At 41.6% G+C, this 24,933-nt stretch overlaps 1 protein-coding gene across 5 annotated transcripts in view; it reads left to right on the top strand.

Annotated features, from left to right (window-relative positions):
- The window catches only part of DYM (dymeclin), a 385,584-nt gene that overhangs the window by 306,261 nt on the left and 54,390 nt on the right, over positions 1 to 24,933 (top strand). For all 5 annotated transcript variants that reach the window (XM_048851023.2, XM_048851027.2, XM_048851022.2 and 2 more), the window contains one exon: positions 23,307 to 23,489. In XM_048851023.2, coding sequence (XP_048706980.1) covers positions 23,307 to 23,489 — 183 coding nt within the window. The remainder of the gene's footprint in view (positions 1 to 23,306; positions 23,490 to 24,933) is intronic.

The following is a 24,933-nucleotide window of genomic DNA, read 5'->3' as shown; positions in this document are numbered from 1 at the left end:
GTGTGCAATGGAGAGACCTCTCTCTAGAAAAAGTGGCAAGAAATAGAAAATAAAAAAGAGCTGCAAGTAAATGAAAGTTAGTAACATAGAGACAGAAAATATTCTGTAGTAGACTGGGTGCTTAGGGCATGGATAAAAGAGTATATAAAGCCTTTCTCCTCTGGGTTGCTTGTTCAACTCCAGCCCAGGTTGGAAGTGACCAGACGTTACAATCTGATGACCATTTGATGGTCAACCTGAAAATATTAGGTCTGAAACCAAATATGCCCACATCACAAAAACCACCAGCACCACAACTGGCACTAATTGGCAAAACTCTGTCTCTAGGGCATTTAAACTATTTAAACCATACAAGGGATCTGATTGCCTTGTTAGCTGCGTAAGCAGAGATGCCAAAGATTCATTGGGACATGGAAGCTGAACTAACCACTCACTCTTAAAGCTGGTCTGTCCATTTGAAGATTTCAGTGCTCAGGTACAAGAATGGTGGGCATGATATAAATATTTGTAGGGCTAGAGAGATGTATTGGTCGGGTAAATTATAGTTCTTTTTCCAATAGGGCCCAGCAGGGCTATGCACTGTACAAACAGCACAGTAAGAGACATAAGAAAAGCGTGCACTCCTCTCCGTGAAGGAAGTTTTGGTCTCATGTCTTCCAGCAGCAATCAATTTATCAAAATTTGGGAGAGCAGGGGGTAGAAACTTAACCCAACATGTAGATATTTTGCTGGAATTATTCAGCTGTTCTTTTATATTTTTTCCTGGCCTCTTTTAAAGAAAAAATTATCGCCATTCCTTAAACTCTGTCAGTTGGTAGGCCTGCAAATATATTCACCTTGATAGTAACCTGATATCTAGGTTTTTTGAGTGATGTGGGTGGAGGATTTTGTGTGTGAAAATATTTTTTAAACTCTGAGGTTCACAGTCAGTTGGATGGATGTCCTCAAAAATAAAATGAAAGTAAGAATACTTGTAAACTCATTGGTTCTAAGGGTTTTTTTAATGGTACCCATCACTGTAGTATCTAAGTACTATCATCACAGTGAGTGCACATGCACTGGTTTGTTTGCTTTTGACTGGTAGTCAAATAGTTGTTTGCACATAACTTTATAAAATCTCAATCCAAGCAGTAATCTGTTTAAAAAAAATGCAAAGGTTTCATTTGAGGCTACAGGAAACATGGTCCATCACTGCACATTCTTGTCCCCTGGAACAACATTGCACGCTGTCCCATTGAGAGCTATAAGTAGTGCTTCTCACATGAACGTCTGTTGTTAGTAGGATTTGCAGCATTACATGTGAACTATAGTTAATGTGTAAATGCTTGACTTGCTTGAAGTGTGAATGGCCAAGGGAGCAGGTATTAGAGGACTATGGCCAAGGTTTGAGACGGAGGGAGGGAAGTGTACTTAAGGGATCAGGCAAAATGGAAAAGATTGAAAGAATGAAGGAGTGGGAGAAGAAAGAGGAAGGAAGAGGAAAATGGAGAAGATAGGCAGAAATACAGGAAGACAAAACATCCCACCAAAGCCAGGTACTCTTTTCAGTTACATACAAGCCCTGCTGCCTCACGTGGAAAGCCAAGTAATTTACTGGAAAGTGGCTCATCCAACAGAGGATTAAGTCACTTGACCCAAGGGACAATATGAAGAAACAGAAAATGGGACATTTAAAAAAATGTTTCTCTATTTTTAGTCATCTGTGGACCTTGTCTTCCTTTGACAAACCCCCGAAAAGAACCCTACCAATATACTCATGTAAGAATTTACAGAGAGGACCATTTTTAGGAGAAGCTAATCTTCATTCCTACTGCCCTTCTTAAAAATACAGTTTCCCCAAACATTATTGCAAGGACACGGTTCAGTTTTGTTTGTTTGCTCATTAAATTCTATCTCATTTCTCATTTCTTTATGGTTTTATATTCTAAATGAGTTATTAGAATAAGTTGTGCATTTCGTGTGCTCAGTTCTTGTAAATATGAATTCTTCTGCAAAATGAATTAGTGCAAATACAGCAACTACTGAGCAACCCTGAAATGGGGACCAAGTAATGATTTTAAACAATTCTTTTGGAACTGGATAATAATTATAAATGTCCCAGAATGACTGCAAGCACATAAATGTGATGTTCTGCATTCATAAGAAAAACTAGAATCCCAAGCTGGAATTTTCAAAGCAGCCTAAGTGAACTCAGATCCCATTGAAATTCCATGGGCGATGGATACCTAATTTCTTTAGGTGCATCCTACGAAGTCGGTATTCACCCACAAAAGCTTATGCTCCAATACATCTGTTAATCTATAGGATGCCACAGGACTCTCTGCCTAATTTCTTTAGGCTCATTTAAAATCCCAGGCTGAATTTTAAAATAGTGCTTTACCTTTTCAAAGTGCTACAAATACTATAAATAGTTCTTCACATCACCCCCATAAGTTAAGTAAATATTATTGCCCTCTTTTTAATTATGGGGAAAATGAAGCATCGTATTTGATAAGTATTATGTAATTAGACTGCATTGGGATGTATATACCCATTGGGCCAGAGTTAAGGTTGCGATTTCAACCTTTAATTTCTCATTTCCTGGCTTTTGAGTGTTTTATCTTAAATTTTTCCTCCACTTCATTTTTTTGCATGTAATTATAAATAACGATTCATTGTCTTATTCATTCTTAGGTTGCTTGAAACTTCATAAAAGCACAAATACAGTTTTCTAAATCTAAAAAAAAAAGAGAGAGAAAGAAAAGAAGAAAGGCCCAATCATCTTTTGAAATCCTGATTCTCACTTTCTTACACTGGTTTTATGCTGTGAAACTTCAGGTATAAAACCAATGGAACAAAGTGGAGATTCAGGTCCAAGATCTTTTAAAACATGCATAAAGAGAATAGACTTATTTTACCTCAAGAGATTTAATACTGCCATATTCTTCTCCTCTGAACCTTTGGGAGTTGTATGTGATTAACCGACTACTGGTAATGCTACTTTTAAAACAGAGTTGAGGCAAATAAGATTTTTATTATCCTTCAGATATGTTACTGGAATGTAGTGGAGATTTTCCAGAATTGCTGCTGTTCATATTTAGACTTGAGCCGAAACTTAGAGAGCTGTAGACTGCTATTGAAGTCTATAACTCTATTTCAAAGACACCCTGTTTTACTGCATCTCTTTGATTGATGCAAATCTGGGATAGTGTGTACAGAGTCTGTTCCACATGAGCACGTCGGTGTATGTTAACCCAGACATCAGAACTTAGAGAATCTCTTCTTTGCTCTTAACAAAAAGTAAATCTCCCTTTCTCTCCTTCAGAACGGGATAAAGTCTTTCCAGTTATATTTCCAAACCTTTATTACAATAGCAATTATTTTCTGCATTATAAGTAAACATCAAAGTTTAAATTGTAGTTGCTTAGGGCATGGCTTTGAGTTGCTCACCAGCAACCTGCCCCCATCCTGTAAAAAAAAAATTTTTTTTTTCATAAGATCACCCACTGTTGCCAGCACTTATCCAGCCTGGAGAAAAACAAAAACTGTTGACTGAGCCAGTGATTGTGAGTTTTCCCGTTCCCACACTGTTCTTTCAACTTGCTGTGTATCAAAACCATGGCGAGACTTATGTTACATTGCCCTGGGAAAAAGCATAATTGAATTTTCCTGAAATATAAAGTCCAGTTTTTCATCATAAAGTTATCATCTCACCTTGCTCTTGACTCCTATTATCTGTTCATCAGAAAACTTACCCTTGAGTTGTTGCTCTTAATTTCTAGGCAAATAATTATCACTGCTGACTGGGTTTCTGTTTCAAGCAATTAAATGACGCCAGTATGGATGTGCAGTATATATGGTCTACTTCTCTGTTCTCTCCTACATACACCACTCTGCTACCCTACCTATATCTGTCAGTTCTATATTTTCTGAAATGTACTGCTTAGAATAAGTTTCATACCCAAAATAGATAATTCTTCAGAAATATTTTGTTGCACTTAATTGATATGGCAATAACTTTATTTAAATGAAGAGAATTTTAATAAATATGTATAAATATCTCATTATTTTTTCATCCTGGTAAATAGGGATATAAGGGAAATAACATTTGAAAGCTGTTCTTATATCCTGCCTTTTGGAATCATATTTTGAAAAGTCCATTTTTCAGCATCCTTTAATAATGCTGTCTGATGTGTGCTCCCAGTGCATTAGGCAGGAAGTTGAGTAGCGTCATCAACTCCTATGTTTATCTGAAATCATACAGTGCTCTTATCCAGTGTCTAGGTGAATGCACCACGAAAGAAAAAAAAAGGAATGCAGTAAAAAACAACATTTAATCTAAAAGTTGCCCTGCTCATTTGGCTTGCCTGCTATCAGCTCTCAAAAGTCTGTCTCCTGTCTCCTTCCTGTTTGCACTTTCCTCAATCTGTGAAGAGGTTCTTGTAGTTTCTTCTTGTTGTTATTTATGTTGCTTTTTTGTATATACATATATATATATATATATATAAAACACTAGTCTCTTCCTTGATAGATTAGTGGATGATGATGAAAACTGTAATTAACAATAGGCCCGTTTTAAAGAGGAAGTAAGCTATAGAAATAAAACCACTTTGGCAATTCTTCTAAAAGGCTTTATCTATATGCACTTTAGGCTGCAAACCACTTCAAAGGCCAATATTGCAGTTTTGCTTCACAATACAGTATGTTTCTAACATCTGTGTCTGTCCAACTGTATTTTCTAAATATTTAATAACACTTAACTCATTAAGATAGGTACAGTGTGTATGTCAATAGCTCTCATAAAGTGTTGCACTTCTGAATTAATTTTCTGACCATGTTGTCGTTCCTCTGGGTCTCATGATTTAGCTTCAGTTGCAGGGTAAAATGATGGCTGTAAAGTAACATATTCTTGCTCTTACAGTCTGGGAGTCTTGTACCATAATTCCTATCAAGTGCTTATTATCTGGACCTGAACTCTTTGTAGTGCATTGTTAATATGTGCAGCACCTTCATTCAAAAGCTTTCTTGTGTATCCACTGCACCTCCCATGTGAAATGCAACTGGCTAAATTATAGTTCTGTTTTCAGTCTTCTTTAATATTTTCAGGAGGCCTTTTATCAGAAGGTAATTGTGACGGGTTGGGTCACAGAGATCCCCTTGGGACTGTCAACTGATGTGCTGAAATTACCTCTGAGCCCATTTTCCCTGCCAGCTTGGGACTTCCAGAACACTGTCTTGTTGAGCCAGACAGGCTAGCCTGCCACAACACAGACCTAAGGTGTGGTCCATGACCCCAAAGCTGCAGATTTAACTGAAAACAGCTCAGCAGGTTACTTGTCTCCAACACCCAGACACCCAGCTCCCAATGGGATCCAGACCCTAAATAAATCCCTTTTACTCTATATAAAGCTTATACAGGGTAAATTCATAAATTGTCCTCTCTCTATAACACTGATAGAGAGATATGCAAAGCTGTTGCTCCACCAGGTATTAATCACTTACTCTGGGTTTATTAATAAACAGAAGTGATTTTATTAAGTATAAAAAGTAGAATTTAAGTGGTTTCAATTATTAACAGAGAAAACAAAGAAAGTCACAAAGGAAAATAAGACAAAATATGCAAGTCTAAGCCTAATACATTAAGAAACTGTTTACACCCTCAAAGATGTTCCAATAAGCTTCTTTTACAGACTAGACTCCTTCCTAGTCTGGGCCCAATCCTTTCCCCTGGTACAGTCTTTGTTAGATCCAGCAGACATCTCAGGTAGTAAGCAGGGGTTTTCTCGTGACTGGCCACTCCCTTTGTCCTTCTCCACCCCCTTTTATAGCTTTGGCACAAGGCGGGAATCTTTTGTCTCTCTGGGTCCCCACCCCTCCTTCTAAATGAAAAAGTACCAGATTTAAGATGGATTTCATTATCAGGTGACATGGTTACATGTCACTGTAAGACCCCAGTCTCCATTCCCTATGGGCTGGCCCACATGTACACAGGAAGGTTTGCAGGTAAATAAACCATTTACAACCAATTGTTCTAGTCAATGGGAACCATTAAGATTCTAAACCACCATTAATGGCCCACACTTTGCATAATTACAATGGGACCTCAGAGTTATACTTCATATTTCTAGATTCAGATACAAGAATAATACATGCATACAAATAGGAGGAATATATTCAGTAGGTTATAACCTTTATTATGACACCTTACAAGAGACCTTTTGCATAAAGTATATTCCAGTTACATCATATTCACATATTCCATATTTTCATAAAACATATGGAATACAACGTGACAGTAATGTTGCTTCATTCATGTACCTACTACAACATTGATATATAGGTTAAAGTGGTAGAAAAGAGGCTATTGAAAAAGAAGTCCTTAGGGTAGTTTGTCTTGTCATTAACTTTTAATTTGTGAAATTCTTTTTAGGGAATCAGGATCACAAGCAATTGTAAACTGTACTCAGTCATTTGAACTACAACAAAGAGGTAGTGAAGTCCAGTGGTCAGAGCTCTGGACAGGGATTCCGCAAACCTGGGTTCTAGTCTCAGCTCTTACATGTGAACTGCTTTGTGATCTTGGCCAAGTCACTTCAGCCCTCTGTGTCTGTTTCCCCTCCCATGTTTGTCTGTCTTGTCTATTTAGATTGTAAACTCTTTGGGACAGGGACTGTCATTTACTATGTGTTCAGTGGTTAGCACAATAGGGCCTTGATCTTGACTAGGGTCTCTAGGTGCCACCAGGACACAAGTAATAAAAACTCTGCACAAAATGGAAATAGAAAGCAGGCCTATTTATTTTTTTCTTCCTTGGATTTTGTGGTGATGTTCTACTAGTCTCTTCTTCAGCATAGATTGATTTTGAATGGATCAGCTTTGAAACCTTTCTCATTGAGCAAACTATTGTTCTTAAAGCAAGGAGTTGCCATATGGACATTCTAGACCAGCCTTTCTCAAATGCAGCCACCAGGGGTTTTTCCTGCAACCACAGTCTTCTGGGCTGTGATTGGGATGGGGGGAGGGCAAAGTAGCACTCCTTTCCCCTCCATAGCACCTGCATGCACTACCTTGGTAGGGCCCTGCTCCCCTCTGGAGACACCTGGGGCACAATACTGTAGGTATAGGCAGCCAGTGAGTTCCCCACTTTCCCTGGGGCGATAGGGCTCAGACTTCAGGCTTCAGCCCTGGGGTGGCGGGATGACAGGCTCTGGCCCTGGGCTCTGGCCTTCGGACTCCAGCCTTGGGCTCTGGCTGTATGACAGCAGGCCCCAGGCTTGGCCCACACAGCTTTGGGCTCTGGCCGCGAGACTTTGGACTATGGCAGCAGGGCTTCAGTCTCTAGCCCCCTGCTGCTTCCCCCAACCCTCGATCCAGGCTTTAATTTGTCTCCAGGCTTGCCAGGGGTGAGTAAGTCTGCAGTGAAAAGTGATACTTGTATGTTTAATATCACTTTTCACAATAGACTTACTAGCTAGTGTGACAGGGTCAGGCTAGATGTCTACAGGAGAGCGATAGAAGGTAGATATGTTAGCCCTAGATTAAGCAGGTCCCTTTTCCCTGAGTACGGTAATGGGCTGATCCAGAACAATCAGGAAGTCGCTGGAACCAATTATGGCAGGCAGGCTAATGAGGACACCAGGAACCAATTAAGAAGCAACTAGAATCAATTAGGAAAGGCAGGCTAATGGTTTAAAAAGGACCTCACTTCAGTTAGTGAGGCCCGTGCGAGGAGCTGGGAGCAAGAGGGTGCAAGGAGCTGAGAGTGAGAAGGTGTACTGCTGGAGGACTGAGTACAAGCATTATCAGACATCAGGAGGAAGGTCCTGTGGTGAGGATAAAGAAGAAGTTGGGAGGAGGCCATGGTGAAGTAGAGTTGCCCAGGGAGTTGTAGCTGTCACACAGCTCTTACAAGAAACACTGTAGAAAGCTGTGATCCACAAGGCCCTGGGCTGGAACGCGAAGTAGAGGGAAGGCCCGGGTTCCCCCCATTCTCCCAAACTCCCTATTGAATACAGGAGGAGTTGACCGGGACTGTGGGGTCCCACCAGAGGGGAAGGTCCCTGGCCTGTCCCCCAACCCACTAGGTGGGGCAGCAGAGACTGCTGGAATTGTTCTCCTTCCTTTTTCCCATGTTGGCCAGTGATGAGGTTAGCTGAATGGACGGCAGGTTTGAGCCACTAGCAAAAGTGGCCAAACTGAGGGCTGCCGTGAATCTCTGAGGTGATCAAATCCGCCAATAAGCGCAGGACCCACCAAGGCAGAGGAGGAACTTTGTCACACTAGCTATAAATAAGTTACAATTAGTTGGATGTGTATATGTGCATATTTATTTGGTTTTCCTAAAGCTAATTAAGTATTTTAGGAGAAAGTGTGTGAGCGGCCACCAGCAAGAGTTGGTGGCCGCATTCTGAGGCCACCAAAAAATTTGTCCTGAGAACCCCGGTTCTAGACAGTCTTAGAAGCGACAACATTTTTGTTTGTTTTTCTGGCATCAAAAAAATGTCATAAAGGTTTGAAACTTCTGTTTTGTGAACTCAGGCTAACTTCTTTGTGCCACATGCAATCACTTCAAAAGTAATTTTCACCCTAAAGATAAAAGCACTTAAAGGCTTTTTAGCTGCTATGTGAAGTCTGTGAACAAATGTCTCGGAGGCTACTGAGATGGCATGCATTACAAGGGACAGTAGCTATCAAGCTACTAGTACTTCACATAAGATATTCTGTTTGCTATTTCTGTTGTTACTTCACATTATAGAAACACACAGATGCTGCATCACAAAAGCACATGTTCCTGTCTAACTTATCTACTTATATGGACCCCATTATCCTAATAACTTAGTATTTTAGTCCATTTAGCAATAATAACTATCTTTCTTCTTTCTCACTTTGTATGACAAATAACTTTAATTAGTCACTGTATAGTATTATGTATGTGTGACTTACTGAGAGAAAAGCTAAATAAAAAAAATGAATTTTATTTAGATTAGTCCTGCAAGTGTTGAGGTTCATAGTTGTTCTTACCTCTTGTGTGGAGTACATTCCATAGTCTCTGTCCAGCTTCTGTGAAACTTCCGTCTTCCACACTCATAAATTTTCCCAAAAAATTCAAAATGGGCTGACAGTTCAGTTGTGTAATGGAATGTATCTGTCATGGAAGGTCAGACAGTATCTGCTACCTAGGCCAACTCAATGAAGGACTTCAAATTGCAGGACAGAGATCTTAAAATTATACTCTGCAGTCAATGAGGAACTAGTCCAGAGAGTCTGAACTCAAAGGAGTCCAAGATACTGGAAATTGATAGGTGATTGTGTTTTTGCTAGCTTCTCAAGGAAGCGTGTTTAAACAGTAGTCCATCAGGTCTCTAACTGTTACATTTCACTTCTTAAACGTTTTACAGTAGACATTTTACAGTTGCTAAGCTATGTATGTCAACTTGAATCTGAAACCATTACATTGTGTAGCGTCATTTAAGTTATTGGGCTCAACAGTGGCTAGGCAGTTAGTTCTTTCCATGATGTAGTTTACTAATCCATTAAAACAATCTGTCAATTATTTATATACCACCAGAAACTTTATATGTTGATGTATAATAGGAAAATGGGATCAAACATATAACAGTTTTCCTCTTGCAAAAGCCTGAGTCAATAAGGATAGAGTATGTTCAGAACAAAGATGGACTAGTAGCTGGATTTCAGCAGTGAGATATGTCACAGAATTGGTGGATTGTAAGAAGCTTTTTAGAGGAGGATGTCAAAAAAGTTCTGATTACTTGAGAGGCTATTTTATCCTGAATAAAGAAAGCAACTGTTTAGGACTGGGACTAGTTTTAAAGTGCGTGGGTTGAAGAGGAGAAGGCAGAGATGTGTCCAGGCATCAAGTTATGGATTAACTGGAAATTGAAGGGACACATAGCAGTTGATGATAAAATATAGTAAATTGTATAAAAAGTACAGGTCAATTCATCTGACTTGCAGCGGTGTGCTGTCCTGAAGACAGGAGGTATGCACAGTGTTTGCGCAGTATGGACAGCTACGAGAAGGGATTTGACTATTTATCGTATAGAGAAATAAAGTTACTCGTGTAAGGAATGATGAGATCAAACACTCATACATTTTGTGAGACGATAAAGGCTGCCTGCATCGATTAAGATAATCTGTCATCACTAAAGGTCATCTGCAGGAGACTCCAGTTCTAATTTAGATTTGTTATGATGCATTGGAGGAAGAGTATGCCTTTTGGCATGGACTTCCAACATGCATTTTAATTGCAGACTACCCACTTGACTTGAGCGGAAGTTCAACTTGGGTGTCTATAAATCCTCACAGACAATTTTTGATTGAGCGCTCTTGTCAGCATCTGTTGCTGTTAAACCATCTAAAAGGGTTAGCAAAGCTAACATAGTTGTTGGGGTCATCACCTTGCCAGTTTTCATTTGGCACATATTTTACTTTGGGTCAGGCTGGTTGCTGGCTGTTTGCTCTGGTATGGAACACAGCTTGTCTTCTCTTCCCCCAGTTTCTCCCTTGCTGTTCTGAGTGACAGCTGTAGTTTTAAAAAGCTTCTGCCTCCCATCTCTGAAAGAGTTCTTCCATATGATGGAGAGTGACAGTACACATTGCTTGTTGAAGAATCTAATTTAGCATGGTAGGATATAGGCAGGCATACACTATGGAGAAGGCAGATGGACATCACTTCTTAAAAACCTCATTTTTAATAATAGAATGACAAAAAGCGAATGATAGTGAAAGAGCCCTAGTCCCGAGGATATTAAATTTATTATTTATTATTATAAATTTTGCTCCCAAAGTGACAACCCCATTTTCAATTCTGAGTAATGCGCATAGCACTCTGATTTAGTCTTTTTTGATGGTATATTCATTTATGAGCCATGTAATTCTTCTCTTAACAGTGGAGTCCCCTTCTTTCTCCCCACAACAACTCAGCATTGTGGCTGAAAGCTAGTCAGGTTTTGAGGTATGAGAGCCACAAAGTATTATATGTGCCAGTAAATTAGCTATACAGAGATAACAGAGCTGAATCACTAAATGATTGGCTTTAAAGACCATTTGTGCATTAACTTTAAAAGCGACTTTCTTGCGCACTTCCTTCTTTCCCCCAACACCCCACCCCTTTGGCAAAGCCACATCATTTTGTTAAAGGTTTTATTTTCTGCTGAAAATGCAGGAAATTCAGACAACCCTCTTGGAAGCTCCCCAAAGCTAATACAAACAAGATACATATGCTTCTCTTAAAGTAACTAAAAATAAAGTAAATGATTTGAAACCAGTTAACTTTATAAATTCCCCTCCAAAGAGGAAAAGGAAGTTTACATAATGAGCACTGTGATTGTGGATGCTGTTAAATGATGTTATCAAAGTAAAATTCCCCCAAGTGCCAACTTGTCTATTGGATGTAAAATAGTGCCTTGATACCAGACTTTCTGGTAATTAAATTAGAAGTAGGCAAGGAAGAACCAACTGCTAAACATCCAAAAACCTAATCATTTGCATTTATGAAGCTAGCGGCATTAAAACATAGTGGTGAATTAGCCAAGAACATCCATCTAATATCAATCTGGGTTTTCTATGGATAAAGGTGGATCCTAGCTATCAATTACCAAATTTCATCTGTTTGAGCATCTCTGGTGAGAGCAGAGTTTGGTTCAGGAGAAGATAGTTAATAGAAAAGCTCCAGAGCTCCTTATAATTCTGTATTTATTTTCAAGAAACAGCTGCCACCTTGGGATTAATACCAGTGGTGAGCTGGAGCCGGTTTGCACCGGTTCGCGCAAACCGGTTGTTAAATTTTGAAGCAGTTTTAGAACCGGTTGTTAACCCGCTTCCCTGCAGGGCGTGCTGAGGCTTTGACGGGCTCCGGCCGGGAAGTGATGTAATTCCTCCTCTGGCCGCCGGGGGCGCTGCTCTGCGGGAGCCATGTGGGCTGCCGCCTGGCCCTGGGCACGAGCCCTGTTGCTGCTGCTGCTCCCCTGGCCCTGGGGCTCCCGATGATGCCAGGTTGGTCCCCGGCTGCTCTGCTGGGCCTGGGCTGCGTCCTGCTGCTCTCCCCATGAGTACCCACCACCCTGCCCGCAGCCAGCCCCTGCCTGCAGCCACCCGTGCCGCACTCCTCGCCCTGCCTCCAGCCACCCCCGCACCCTCTGCCTGCAACCAGCCCCTGCCGCACCCTCTGCCCTGCGCGCAGTCAGCCCCTGTCTCCAGCCACCCCTGCACCCCCTGCCCGCAACCAACCCCTGCTGCACGCACCCCCTGCCCTGCTTGCAGCCAGTCCCTGTCTCCAGCCACCCCCGCACACCCTGCCCGCAGCCAGCCCCTGCCACACGCACCCCCTGCCCTGCCCGCAGCCCCCCCGTCTCCAGCCACCCCCTGCCCTGCCCACACCAGCCCCTGTCTCCAGCCACCCCCTGCCCTGCCCACACCAGTCCCTGTCTCCAGCCACCCCCTGCCCTGCCCACACCAGCCCGTCTCCAGCTACCCCCTGCCCTGCCCACACCAGCCCCTGCCGCACCCCCTGCCTGCAGCCAGCCCCTACCCTGTCTCCAGCCAGCCCCACACCCCCTTGCCTCCAGCCAATCCCGCACCCTCCTGTCTCCAGCCAGCCCTGCACCCCCTGCCCCCAGCTAGCCCTGCCCCACGCCCCTGTCTGCAGCTGGCCCCACGTCCACTGGTGCCCTGCAGTTCCCATGGCAGTAACCCTGCACACCTGCTTCAATGAGGGGGGCAGGGAGCAGCTGGGACCCACACATGTGCATACCCTAGGGTGACCAGACAGCAAGTGTGAAAAATCAGGACAGGGGGTGGGGGGTAATAGGAGCCTATATAAGAAAAAGACCCAAAAATCGGGACTGTCCCTATAAAATCAGGACATCTGGTCTCCCTAGCACACCCCCAGGGAGTGGCGGGGACCCACGCATGTGAAACGGAACTCATTTCTAGTTCAGGCCCATCTTTTTAAAAAAGAACTTTAGGCAGGGTTAACACACACCCGTATTGTCCCGGACAGGTCAGGCTTTTTGGTTCTTAAATCAGCGTCCGGGAGGAATTTTTAAATTTTAAAAATTCCTCCCGGGAAAATACAGACATATGGTAACCCTGCTGGTACAAAAAATACATACTGGGGCACATCCCTTAAATCAGAACTTTTTATAGGGAACCGGTTGTTAAGATTTTGGCAGCTCATCACTGGTTAATACAACATACTCATATGCCTTTTGGTATATGTAATGGACATTTCCTTGTATTTTCCATTGTTAGCAGTACCCACTTAAAACTGTATCTATATATTAATGGAACTGGTCATGGTATTATGGTTCAGGTTGCAGATTTAAGTTTAATAGGAGTTGTAAATTTTTATTTTGTAAAACTCTCCTGTTGTATACAATATTGCACACAGACAGCTATGTTAAAGGAACATTAAGGTTGCAAAATTGAGCACTAAAAATCTCGTTCAAAGCCCAGCAACGTTAATGGACAATGTGATAAAGATGGGAGATAGCTGTATTATTTTTATGAATATTATACAGTCCTCATTCTATTTGATTACTATCATGCAATCAGTCCTGAGTGATTTTTTTGCACATCATGAGGAACCCAAAATCAGTGGTTGTAAGTAGCTAATCACCGGTATTTAAACGATATAGGTGTCAATACCTTTGAAGATTTATCCCCATCATGCTCTGATCAGGAGGCTGGCTTAGCAACCCCAAGAGGGTGGGGGAAAATGAGGCAAAGGATTTAGGATGGATTAAAGCCTCAGTCCTGAACCTCAGAGAGAGACGGAAGGAGGCAGTGATTGCTGAGAAGACACTGATCCTCCTCTCCCAGATGTTGGAGTACAGGGATGAGTCAGGCCTTCCTAAATCTTGAGAGAAATGCTAAGCTTAAAACACCCCTGATAATATGAGGGGGTATTATTATTCCAGTTTTACTGATGGGGGACTGTGGTATGCAGTGGTTCTCAACTGGGGGTCCGCAGCCCCCGAACCCCTGCGCTGAAGCTGGGAGTGGCGCGGGGCTGAAGCTGGTGCGAGTGGTGTGGGGCTGAAGCCGGCAGCTCTCCCCCCCAAGCCAGGAGCAGCGGATGGCTGAAGCCAGGAGCACCAGCGCCTCCCCCAGTTGAATTGGGGAGCCACACTGGGACCCGCCCCACCGCCTATACACAGCCCCTAGCTACCCCCTGAGCTACCGCCCTGCCTGCACACAGCCCTAGCTACCCCCTCCCTTCACCCTGAGCTACCCCCCTGCCTACACACAGCCCCTAGCTACCCCACTACCTGCACCCTGAGCTTCCCCCTGCCCGCACAGCTCCTAGCTACCACTTCCGTGCACCCTGAGCTACTCCCCTCACTTCACACAGCCCCTAGCTGCCTCCTCCCTGAACCCTGAGTAGTTTTCAAACTTTTTGAACTTAGTCCCCCCTTTGAGTTATATTTTTGGTTGCGTCCCCCCCACAGCCCAGACAGGCTGGGTGGCCTCCTGAGTGAGTCCGGGGGTGGAGGTGGCGTTTCTTCCCTGGACCCTGCTGTGTGGAGTTGGCTTGAGCTCTGCCAGCCCTTCTTCCCCCACCCCGAAGTAAAACTATGCCTATGCCCAATAGTCCACCCCACAGCCTGGAGCCCGCGCTCCCTTCATCATCTCCCCCTGCCCCGGCCAGGCCTTGGCTTTTTTATAGCATGTTGAAGTGGGCCTCAGCAAAAAAAAAAAGCGGGGGAGGTGAGGAGGGTTTGAGAACCTCCAGTATAGAGAGAAGAAGGTCAAAAGTGTCCACTGATTTGGGATGCCCAATTTGATCTGGGCCTGATTTTTCAGAGTACTTAGCATTATATAGGACTTTATACATTCAAAATACTGCTCCTATTTATTTCACTTGTAGCTCAGGCTTCGCTTCCCTTCCCTCCCTTCACCTACTGGGTCCCAGTCTCCTGGCCCAGCTATTCCCAGTCTCTCCCTGAGGCTCTATGTCAGTCTACCTCCCTCCCAATCTCTTGTTCCTTCTGCATTCAAGTTGGGCATCATGATGGAGGAAACCTGCTAGGTATTGACTGGGGGGAGAATTTAAAGCACAGAAGAACGTGTGTCCCTGGTCTTGGTTCTGGTGCCTCGCACCACAGTGACCCACTGCACCCTAGAGCTGCAATTGCAGGGGAAGTCATCTTCAGACCTCAAGATGGAGCATATTTATGGAGCATATTTATTCACTCTGTTGGGATGGCACATGTACAGTCTGGTTGGCACATCGGAGCTGGGAAGGGATGGAGCATGCTCAGTGCAGATGGAAAATTTCAGCCTGAACAGGTATATTTGGCAAAGTTATAAGCAACTGAAAACTGGGTCTTATAATAGAAAGCTTCAGACGACCTTAAGTATAGAAGTTGCTAACTGCACCTCCTATAATGTATCCTTTTTGATTTTGTTCTCTCTGTTTTAGGGCTGTCCATTAATCGCAGTTAATGCATGCGATTAATGCAAAAAAAATTAAGTAGATTTAAAAAATAGTTGCAATTAATCTGAGTTTTAATCACACTGTTTAACAAGAATAGAATACCAATTTAAATTTATTATAAATATTTGTGGATATTTTTCTACATTTTCAAATATATTGATTTCAATTACAACACAGAATACAGAGTGCACAGTGCTCACTGTATATTTTTTTTACAAATATTTGCACTGTAAAAAAGATAAAAGAAATAGTAGTTTTCAATTCACCTCAGACATGTACTGTAGTGCAATCTCGTTATTGTGAAAGTGCAATACATCACTGCACTCAAAATCAAAACAATGTAAAACTTAAGAGCCTCCGAGTCGAAGCATGCAGGGGCATAGGAATGTTTAGCACATCTGGCCCGTAAATACCTTGCAACGCTGGCTACAGCAGTGTCATGCAAGCGCCTATTCTCACTTTCAGGTGACATTGTAAATAAGAAGCATCGAAATCTCAACTATCCACTTCAAAACATCAATTTTGAGAATTTGGTGGGGGCTCCACGGTGCCTTCCCCAGACCTATGTGCTACAACAACCAGTCAGTTTGATCTCGACAGTTCACACCAGCCTGCAGATATCAGCCAGAACCTGCTTACAACTACTAGGGTATATGACTAGAGCCCTGAAAATCTGTGGATATCCACTTTATATTGGATCGCGTATTGGATACGGATACAAGTTTTGTATCCATATTCACTACTTTAATCTAGAAGTTCTCCACCTGAAAGCATGGTTCCTTGATGGTTTCAAAATGTTTACATGACCTGTTCAGAAGACTTAAAAGAGATACTATTAAATAGCAGAAAAACAAATGGCAGAGATTCCAGATTTGGTGTGACAGTAAACACATTATGGCTATATCCTCTCTTTTGTCACTGGTGCTGGACTATATACTAGAATTTTAAAAATCAGGATTATCCTCAAGTTCACTGAGAGTACATCTTGCAGCCATTATGGCCTTCCACCACAAGATCAACAGACATTCAGTATTCACCCATCCTATAACAAAAAGGTTTCTCAGAGACATTCAAAACTTCTACCCTGAAGTTTGAGATCCTACTCCACCTTTGGACCTTAACCTAGTTCTAAGATGCCTCTCTGGACCCCTTTTGAACCATGGTGACCTGCTCTTTCATACATCTTTCTATGAAGACTGCCTTTCTTGTGGGCATCATATCCCCTTGAAGAGTGAGGGAAATAGGGGCTCTCATGGCATAACCCCCTTTACAGTTTTTTTCAGTGATAGTCACTTTCAGACTACATTCAAAGTTCCTACGTAAAATACCTTCATCCTTTCACCTGAATCAGCCGATCCATCTTCCATTGTTCTTCGCCAAACCGCATGCGAATAAAAGGGAAGCAAAGTTCCACACACTAGATGTTAGAAAAGTATGAGCCATCTATCTTGAAAGGACCAAACCCTTCAGGAAATTACCAAGGTTATTCCTTTCAATTGCGTAGCAATCTAAGGGATCAGCCATATCTAAATAAAGACTTTCTAAATCAATTTCCGAATACATTAGCCTTTGTTATCATCAACATGACTTGCAACCCCCACCAAGAACTTGAACACACTCCACACAATCCCTTTCCATGTCTATAGCTTTCTTGAACAATATACCGATCACAGACATTTGTAGAGCTATGACACCTAAAGTGCAACACCCATCGGGATGCTACTAGAAGAAGTAGTATTATTATTTATTATTCATTACTCACCCTGTGCAGTAACTGAGGTTCTGTGAGAAGTGTGTCCCCATGGGTGCTCCACGACCTACCTTCCTCCCATCTACTTTGGAGTTTCTAGACACAAGCTCTGCGGTAGAGAAGAAACTGAAGGCGGTTTGGCCACACAGCTCTATATAGCCGCCGAAATATGGTGTGAGATGGGGAAAGCACATGTGCGGCTCAAACAGGCACTGCTACTAAAAATCTCTGATCCTAGGCTCAGGGTCACAGATACCTCTAAAGTGTGGATCAACCATAGGGACACGCATCTTGAGGAACCTCAGTTACTACACAGGATGAGTAACCTTCTCTTTAGCCTGTACCTCAGGACGAGCTAGCTACTCTGGGCTGGAAGCACCACCACATTTGAGCAAGAGGGTTTTTTGTGTGGATGGGAACTGGGTTAAGGGCAACACCTGAGTAAGAGCCCAAGTTAGCTCAGCACTGAAGACAAGCCCTGAGTGGCTGCTGAAGACTAACTGAAGTAAAAATGTAGTTGGCAAATTGGTATAGGCTGAAAATGAACTGAGAATGGTTTTGTCTAGAAATCTAGTATTCTTTAAAAGAACACCCCTCTCACACATTCTGGAGCTTAGCACAAGCTTTATTTCAGCCTGTGAGACGGATTAATCAATTAGTGTCTCTTTGGATAAGGGAATGAACTCTCATAAATGACCAAAATTCTGATCTTATGTGGCTAAAATTTTCCATCTAAAGTTAAATTAGCATCATAGGAAAGGAACCAAGAAACAAAGTACCGGTAGTTTATCTCAGTTCCTGTTGGATAGATTTTTAATAGTAGTTTGAAGTGGGGAAAAAGCAAGAATAAAAAACCTACAAGGTAGGTCTAGATTGGCAAGGGAGACATCTTTTTCCTCGGAAATTGACTTTGGAATCAAAAACTTTAGAGGTTGGGAGTTCACTCTCACTCACCATAGAACTTGTTAAGGTATTTTTTTTTAAGCGTTTAACATAAAATTAAAAAGAAGATCAATCAATAAATATTATGGCCAGAATATTAAAATTTAGAAGCCAAAAGTTAGGCACTTAACTAAACGTGAGCAGATTTCCAAATGCATTGAGCATCTGTATCTTCCACTTACTGAAAAGCAGTCTACTTTTGTTTAGATGTCTAAATGTGGTTTTAAGGAGCCTAGCTTTGGATACGCAGTTTTGAATGTTTAGGCAGGTATTAATGTCGTTTTAAGCAGTACACTTTTGAACAATTATACTGCAGCTGGTGTTTTAAGGAACAAGACTTATGGGCCAAATGGCTTTAAACACTCAAGGATTGCACTGAATCATCTGAAACGCAGTGCCTGGAGTGTTGTCCTGCTATTCATGAAATGGATTATATTAAGAAATAAGGAAATCAGTGATTTAGAATGGATGGAGACTAGACCATCTAGGTTTGTCCACCAGTTTTTTAGTCTTTGCACTCTCATTTGTATCTTTTTCCTCAGTGATTATCTAGCTTGCTCATATATTTTGTTATCCGCCCATTTCTGTGTCTGTCAGTTGTCTCTGTTTTCATTCTCTTCTCTTTCTGAATCTCGTTTGCCTGTTCCTTTCTCTCTCTACACACAAAAGGAACAGGCTGCACAGAGCAGCACCAGGATCAAGGGACTCCAAAGTTAATCTTTTGGCCACCTTTGCACAGCACCAGCTGAATTGTGCCCCAGGCCAGGGGTCTATTTAAAAAGTAAATATTTGCCAACAAAGTTACCAAAGTTATTTCCTATTCTGAGTAGAAGGGAAAACCTGTGGTACGTAAGGTTACCGCTCTGTTGCCAAATGCTAATGGCAACTGTTGTTCCAACTTTGCCCTGCTTTCAGTGCCCAATTTCCTGTCACAAGCAGTTGCAAAGTGATGCTCTTAGAGTTTCAAATCCAATTTTACTGGTAGATTGAGTGATTTCTATTTGCATAGATTTAAAAATAGTCAAATTTCTTTTCTGATCTTTTTGTGTGAAAAGCCTTACATAAATCCAAGATATCACCAAGCACATTTGACAGCACAAATAAGGGTCCTGATCTAGTTGAGCCCTATGCATCTGAGATGTTTTTGATACTGGTATCTTAATGAGTAATTAACAGTCAGCAAATGTGGTGGTAAACTGAATTACGAAGAACATGCAGAATTTGCACTCAGCCCTTTAGGCACTGTAGAAACTTCACTAGTTCAAACTAGTGTCTTGTTTGGATTCACCATTGCCACATAACAGCTAGACTGGTGGGCACAAAAATATCAGCATAATTGTTTTCTTTTTCTTATGGATAACATCTAATCTACTCAAGAAAAGAGCTCCTAAAATTTTGCTGTTTCTAGCCATCATCTCAGACACACACATTCTGTGTTTCCCTTGTGTTGAAACTGGTCTGTAAGTTATTACACAGGGTGATAAAAACTTTTTTCTTTAACTATGAAATGTTTTTATAACCTCGTTTATATCTTTCCTGACGCCACATCTAGATGCAGAGGTGCCTTAGCTTGATACTAGTGATGCAAAGCAACAAAAGTGCAATATTTTATCAGCTCTGACAGCATGTCTGCATTCTCCAATCCAAATGCTGTCCTTGGCTTTCAACTTGGTTTTTTTTTTCCTGTTTGTAGAAATTTAAGGTTTAAAAGTATTCAGAATGCTTTAATCAGAAATTATAGCAGCAAATTTGCAAATGCTATGTGTGGAATAATAGGATTATCAACAATTCTTTTCTTTAACATTCATTTATATAGCTCATTCTACATAATATATATGTAGAAAATTACAGGTAGAAATCTGAAATATGACATCTAACACTGTTCCCCCTATTTGTTAATTATACTTGGAATTAAAAAGTGAGGGAAAGGAAATTCCACCTACTAAATGCTAAAGTAACCTGAGACCTTATTACTGAGGAGTTACTTCATGTTCTTTTAGGTGTTTGATGCAGACTGTGTGCTTAGCAGTGAACAGGTTTGTTTTTCAGTAAACATCATGCCGGTAGAAACTAATATTTTTCTGTTTAAATTAGCTTTACTTCCCATGTTTTAGGTGAGCATTTTTGGTTAAAAAAAAATTTACTTGTGGGAATTGGGTATCCAGGTTTCAGGCAGCAGGATATATCTGCTATAGTAAGATCTGCTTTCTGTCCATCGTGAAACCAAGGGTGCAGGTGTTTTGGAGAGGGCATGAGGGTTACAACTCTGTCATAAAATCTGCTAGTGACTCAAAGCTTAGCAAACCAAATCCTTTCCCCGGAAGACTTTTTAATGACTGCTTTGGAATACTTGATAGTTCATCAGTTTAGTAATGGGATACAAGGCTTTTCCCCTCTTTGCTAACGAACTCAGTCCAGGCTGGTGGTGATTTAATGTTACCATGCAATAGCCATTTAGTGATTTTAACCTTCTTAAAGTCTTGGACAACTGGAGTCTTACTATCAGCTTTAAACTGTTTGCTTTAGGAATTTGTGTGGCCTCTATTACTGTCGTGTCAGAGTGCCTCAAGGCCGTTAATGTAGTTATTCTCACACCACCATGGGGTAAGGAAGTGCTGTTATCCCCATTTTGCAGATGGGAACTTGGGCACAGAGAGGTTAAGTGACTTGTCCAGGGTCAAACAGGGGGTCCGCGGTGGGACAGGGAATTGAACTCCAGTCTCCCAAGTCTCAAACTAGTGTCCTAATTGCTGGATTATCCTTCCTCTTCTCCCCACTCCAGTGGGAGTAGAGTTAAACAAGCAAGGAGAGCTTTTGAAAATCCTACCGTAGTATTCGATTTATCCTCCCATAATTCAAAAAGCATTGAGACAAATTCAAACCTAATTAAGCAGGTACAACTCAGCTGATGTCACGGGAGATGCACCTTGCTTAGCCAGGTCTGAGTTTTTCACTATAACTCAGTTGAAGTAATTATTCCATGTTTTCACTAAAATGCACTTAGTTACTCAAAGCCAGGTATTGGGACTATTACAGAGAGAGCACATCTTGTCCTAACCGCCGAGACTGCTTTCTATCACAAAACACTATGGTCCCTTTGGCTGATTAAATAGCCACAGTGATCATCTCTGCAGTGAGTTTCTGCCAGGATTCTATTGGCCACCGTACAAAGGACCTTCAAGATGGGTGACACCAAAGCAGTAAAAAATGGGATATCCTCAGGACTGGAACGAGGACCATAACCCCCCTTCAAAAGAAACCTCTTGCATTAGAATAAAAAAGTCAAAACAGCTGGCATGCTGAGGATTAAAAATGAATTAGAACATGTGCACGGTACAATGTTATTCCAACAAGCATTTCATAAGGACTTTATAATTTAGACCTGCTTTGTATACATGGGAGACAAATGGACATGAAAGACTGGAGTCTATCTGATCTACATTGCTTACTTCACTGAAGAATAAAGTGGGGGCAGGGACATAGTTGCACAGGGAACTTGAAGCTGTGGAGGAGATGAAGGTGGGGGAAAAGAGGTAGACATATGTTCACTTCCAATACGGAGAAGCTGCAGGGAGACTAACTTCTCTCCACTGTGGATAGGAAGTAGCTGCAGAAAAATGAAAGTCCTGAATTCCTTTTTTCCCCTTGTCTTCCCCCAGGTGGAATAGTGGCAACTTTTCTTCTCCTCCTCTGCCTTGGCAAAGGAGGCAGTGTTAACTGATATGTGATAATAGCTGCAATCTGAAGGGATTTTAAAAAGTGGTATTGCTTTATACTGGAAAGAAACTTCACTATTTGCAGATTGAAAGTCCAGTAAAATGCACTGGAATGATTTTCACTCCCCACACAGAGTTCAGCAGAGTTCCATTATGAAATAGGGAAGTGCTATTGGGTAGTTAATGGGTTTTTCTGAAATGTAGAAGGCAAAACCAATGCTTGGCTCGTGAGCTAATATTCTCAATCAAGTTTTCAGGCTAATAGGAAAGACTGAAGCCATCTTAAAAAGAAAAGGAGTACTTGTGGCACCTTAGAGACTAACCAATTTATATGAGCATAAGCTTTCGTGAGCTGTAGCTCACTTCATCGGATGCATACTGTGGAAAGTATAGAAGATCTTTTTATACACACACAAAGCATGAAAAAATGGGTGTTTACCACTACAAAAGGTTTTCTCTCCCCCCACCCCACTCTCCTGCTGGTAATAGCTTATCTAAAGTGATCACTCTCCTTACAATGAAGCCATCTTGGGGTGCTTTTGCTCTCCCTTACTAGGTCTCTAAAGTATCTTTATCAACAGTGTCAAATGCTTCTGAGAAGTTGAACAATATGAGTTGGGAGATTTGCCCATTGTCCACAACCAAGAGAGGACTATTCTCCAATGCAAAGACTGTCTTTATGCCATATCCTGGTGTGAAGGCCCAGTGAGAGGAGTGTAGGATATTGTCAGGTGGTGTTGGAGATGGAATTTTGCTAGCTTCTCTCTGATCTAGTTCAGAATGGAAGGTTGGATTATGGGTGGTCATTATCTGGATTGGTTGTCAAATGCAATTGATCTAAAGTATGGTGGCCTAGTGCACTACCAGTAGGCTACTTTTTCACAGACCATCAGTGATCCAACTTCAGTAGCGTAGAGTGCCAAAATAATGTGCAATAGAAAAGTTTGGAGGAGGAATGTGTTTTGGTCCAGATTGTCTTCCTACTTTTTGTTTCTTTCTCTTTTTCCCTGCCATCTTTTGTTTTCCTTCTTGCTGACTTTTTCTGGCTCTCTGTCTTTCTCCTTTTTGTTTTCCACAAGGAGTGCTGAACAGAAAATAAAATGCAGTGCACCAGTACTGACCTGCATTTACCTGCAGCACCTGCTGTGAGTTGAAATTGACTAAAATCACATAACTTCAGTGAATTTAACTCACTGCAGTTACTGTGGCTAAAATTCTTTGGGGCGGGAGCATTCTGCAAAGTGGATGCTAGAGTCCATTGACCTTTAAGGTAAAAGTTTGGATGTTAAAGGAGAAAGCATAGCTATGTTACCAGACAAGCAAGAATGCAAGACTTGTTCATATTGATGAGAGATCAGCCAGCTAATAGCTACATTAGTAATAATACCTGAGTACTATCATTTCTGCCTAATATATAGTGGAAAGGGGCACATGCTAACCTTTTGTTTGTTTCTTAAAGGCACAAGACCTGAATGTGATTGAAGAAGTGATCAGAATGATGTTAGAGATTATCAATTCCTGCTTGACAAATTCTCTCCATCACAACCCCAATTTGGTGTATGCATTGCTTTACAAGCGGGATCTGTTTGAACAGTTTCGAACTCACCCTTCCTTCCAGGACATAATGCAAAATATAGACCTGGTAAGTAATATTTATTAATCAGTTGCAAGCAGTAAAACAAGTCTCTTAAACACATTGTTAGCTGAATATGCTTTTGAGAGAAGTGGTGATTTTTTTCACATTTATATATCCCTTTCTTTTGCTAGATATTTTTAGACTCTATTAGAAATATTGAGCTTCCAAATCATGATTGAAGCTAAAAGAGGGGTGGAACTTGGGTTGTTCTCAACTCCTCTCCCTTCCTTCTGTCTCAGGGACTCCACCATGAACTGTACTGGATTCCATCCTTACTTGGCAGACACCATGACTTGTGCCATGAGATCTGGGGAGCCCACTAATGCGGATTTCCCCAAGCTGCAACAAATCCTCTTCTGGAAGGAACCCCCTCCAAGTAGTTGCCTTTCAGTTTTCTAAGGGAGGCTAGTGGCAGCTACTCTTCATATCTGTCAATACTCCAGTGATGGAAGTGAAGGAAAAAATTGTGTAGGAGAGTTTCTCCTTCAGCTAACTGTAGGCAGGCAGCATGTCCTATCTGAACTTGTGCTGCTTTGACTACAGAAGAGTCTGGTGAGTAGGAGTTTAGGAAAAGCATAAAATGGAATTCTTAGCCCTAATTGCCCTGTAGGGTGAAAGAGCCCCTACTGCCACTTTCAAGTGGACCTGTGCTGGTTATTAGAAAGGATGAATTTCACTTTCTCTGTAGGAAGCCATGTAAGACCCTCGTATGTGGCTCCATACATAGCAGGCTGCTGTGATGGGGGATTTGGTAGGAAAAGGGGTTGGTAGTTAAGTATTTTCTAGTATGAAATTTAGTGGTGCCTTTAATATTCATATATTTAGGACCTGGATGATAATACTAGAAAATAACAAATGTTAAGGTTCAGTAGATCAGTATTTTGGCCTCCATTAGTTGGTATTTATACAGTAATTAAATGCAAATAGTTTTTTACCATCTCTTCTGGCCATAGTTCAGGATACTGTTGGCTAGTTACACTCCAGTGATTTACTGATATTTTAATTTAATCTCACCAATGGTTTGTTTTCTTCTTTACTAGAAGAGCCAAATTAGCATTAGCAGCCTTATTTAGAAATTTAGATTGTAATTCACCACATTTCAAATCCATCGCCCTCTTTCAGTTTGGGTAACCAAATGAGTAGGTATAGATTAGCCAAATGGTACAGATTCATTCTGGCCCTGATCATAGCAAGGGAGGACAGAGGATTGGTTGATTTAAAAAACAAACAAACAAACATATTTATATTCTGCAGGAGCACTTGGCATTCATAAAAATGAGGCCAGAGCCAGTGGTATAGGGAGCAGCTGGTGTGCCGCCTTCCCTATCCAATCTTTTCCCTGGACCTGCAGCGTTCCACTTTTGTGTCATTGTATCTGCTGCATACAGTGGGGAACACACATGACCCGCTGAAGCTTTAGCTACGGTTAAGTGCTTTTTTTCCACAACTG

This window comes from Caretta caretta, chromosome 5, assembly GCF_965140235.1.
Source record: "Caretta caretta isolate rCarCar2 chromosome 5, rCarCar1.hap1, whole genome shotgun sequence".
NCBI lineage: Eukaryota > Metazoa > Chordata > Testudines > Cheloniidae > Caretta > Caretta caretta.
Note: the sequence above shows the minus strand (reverse complement) of the source record. Positions and strands in the feature narration are given on the sequence as shown.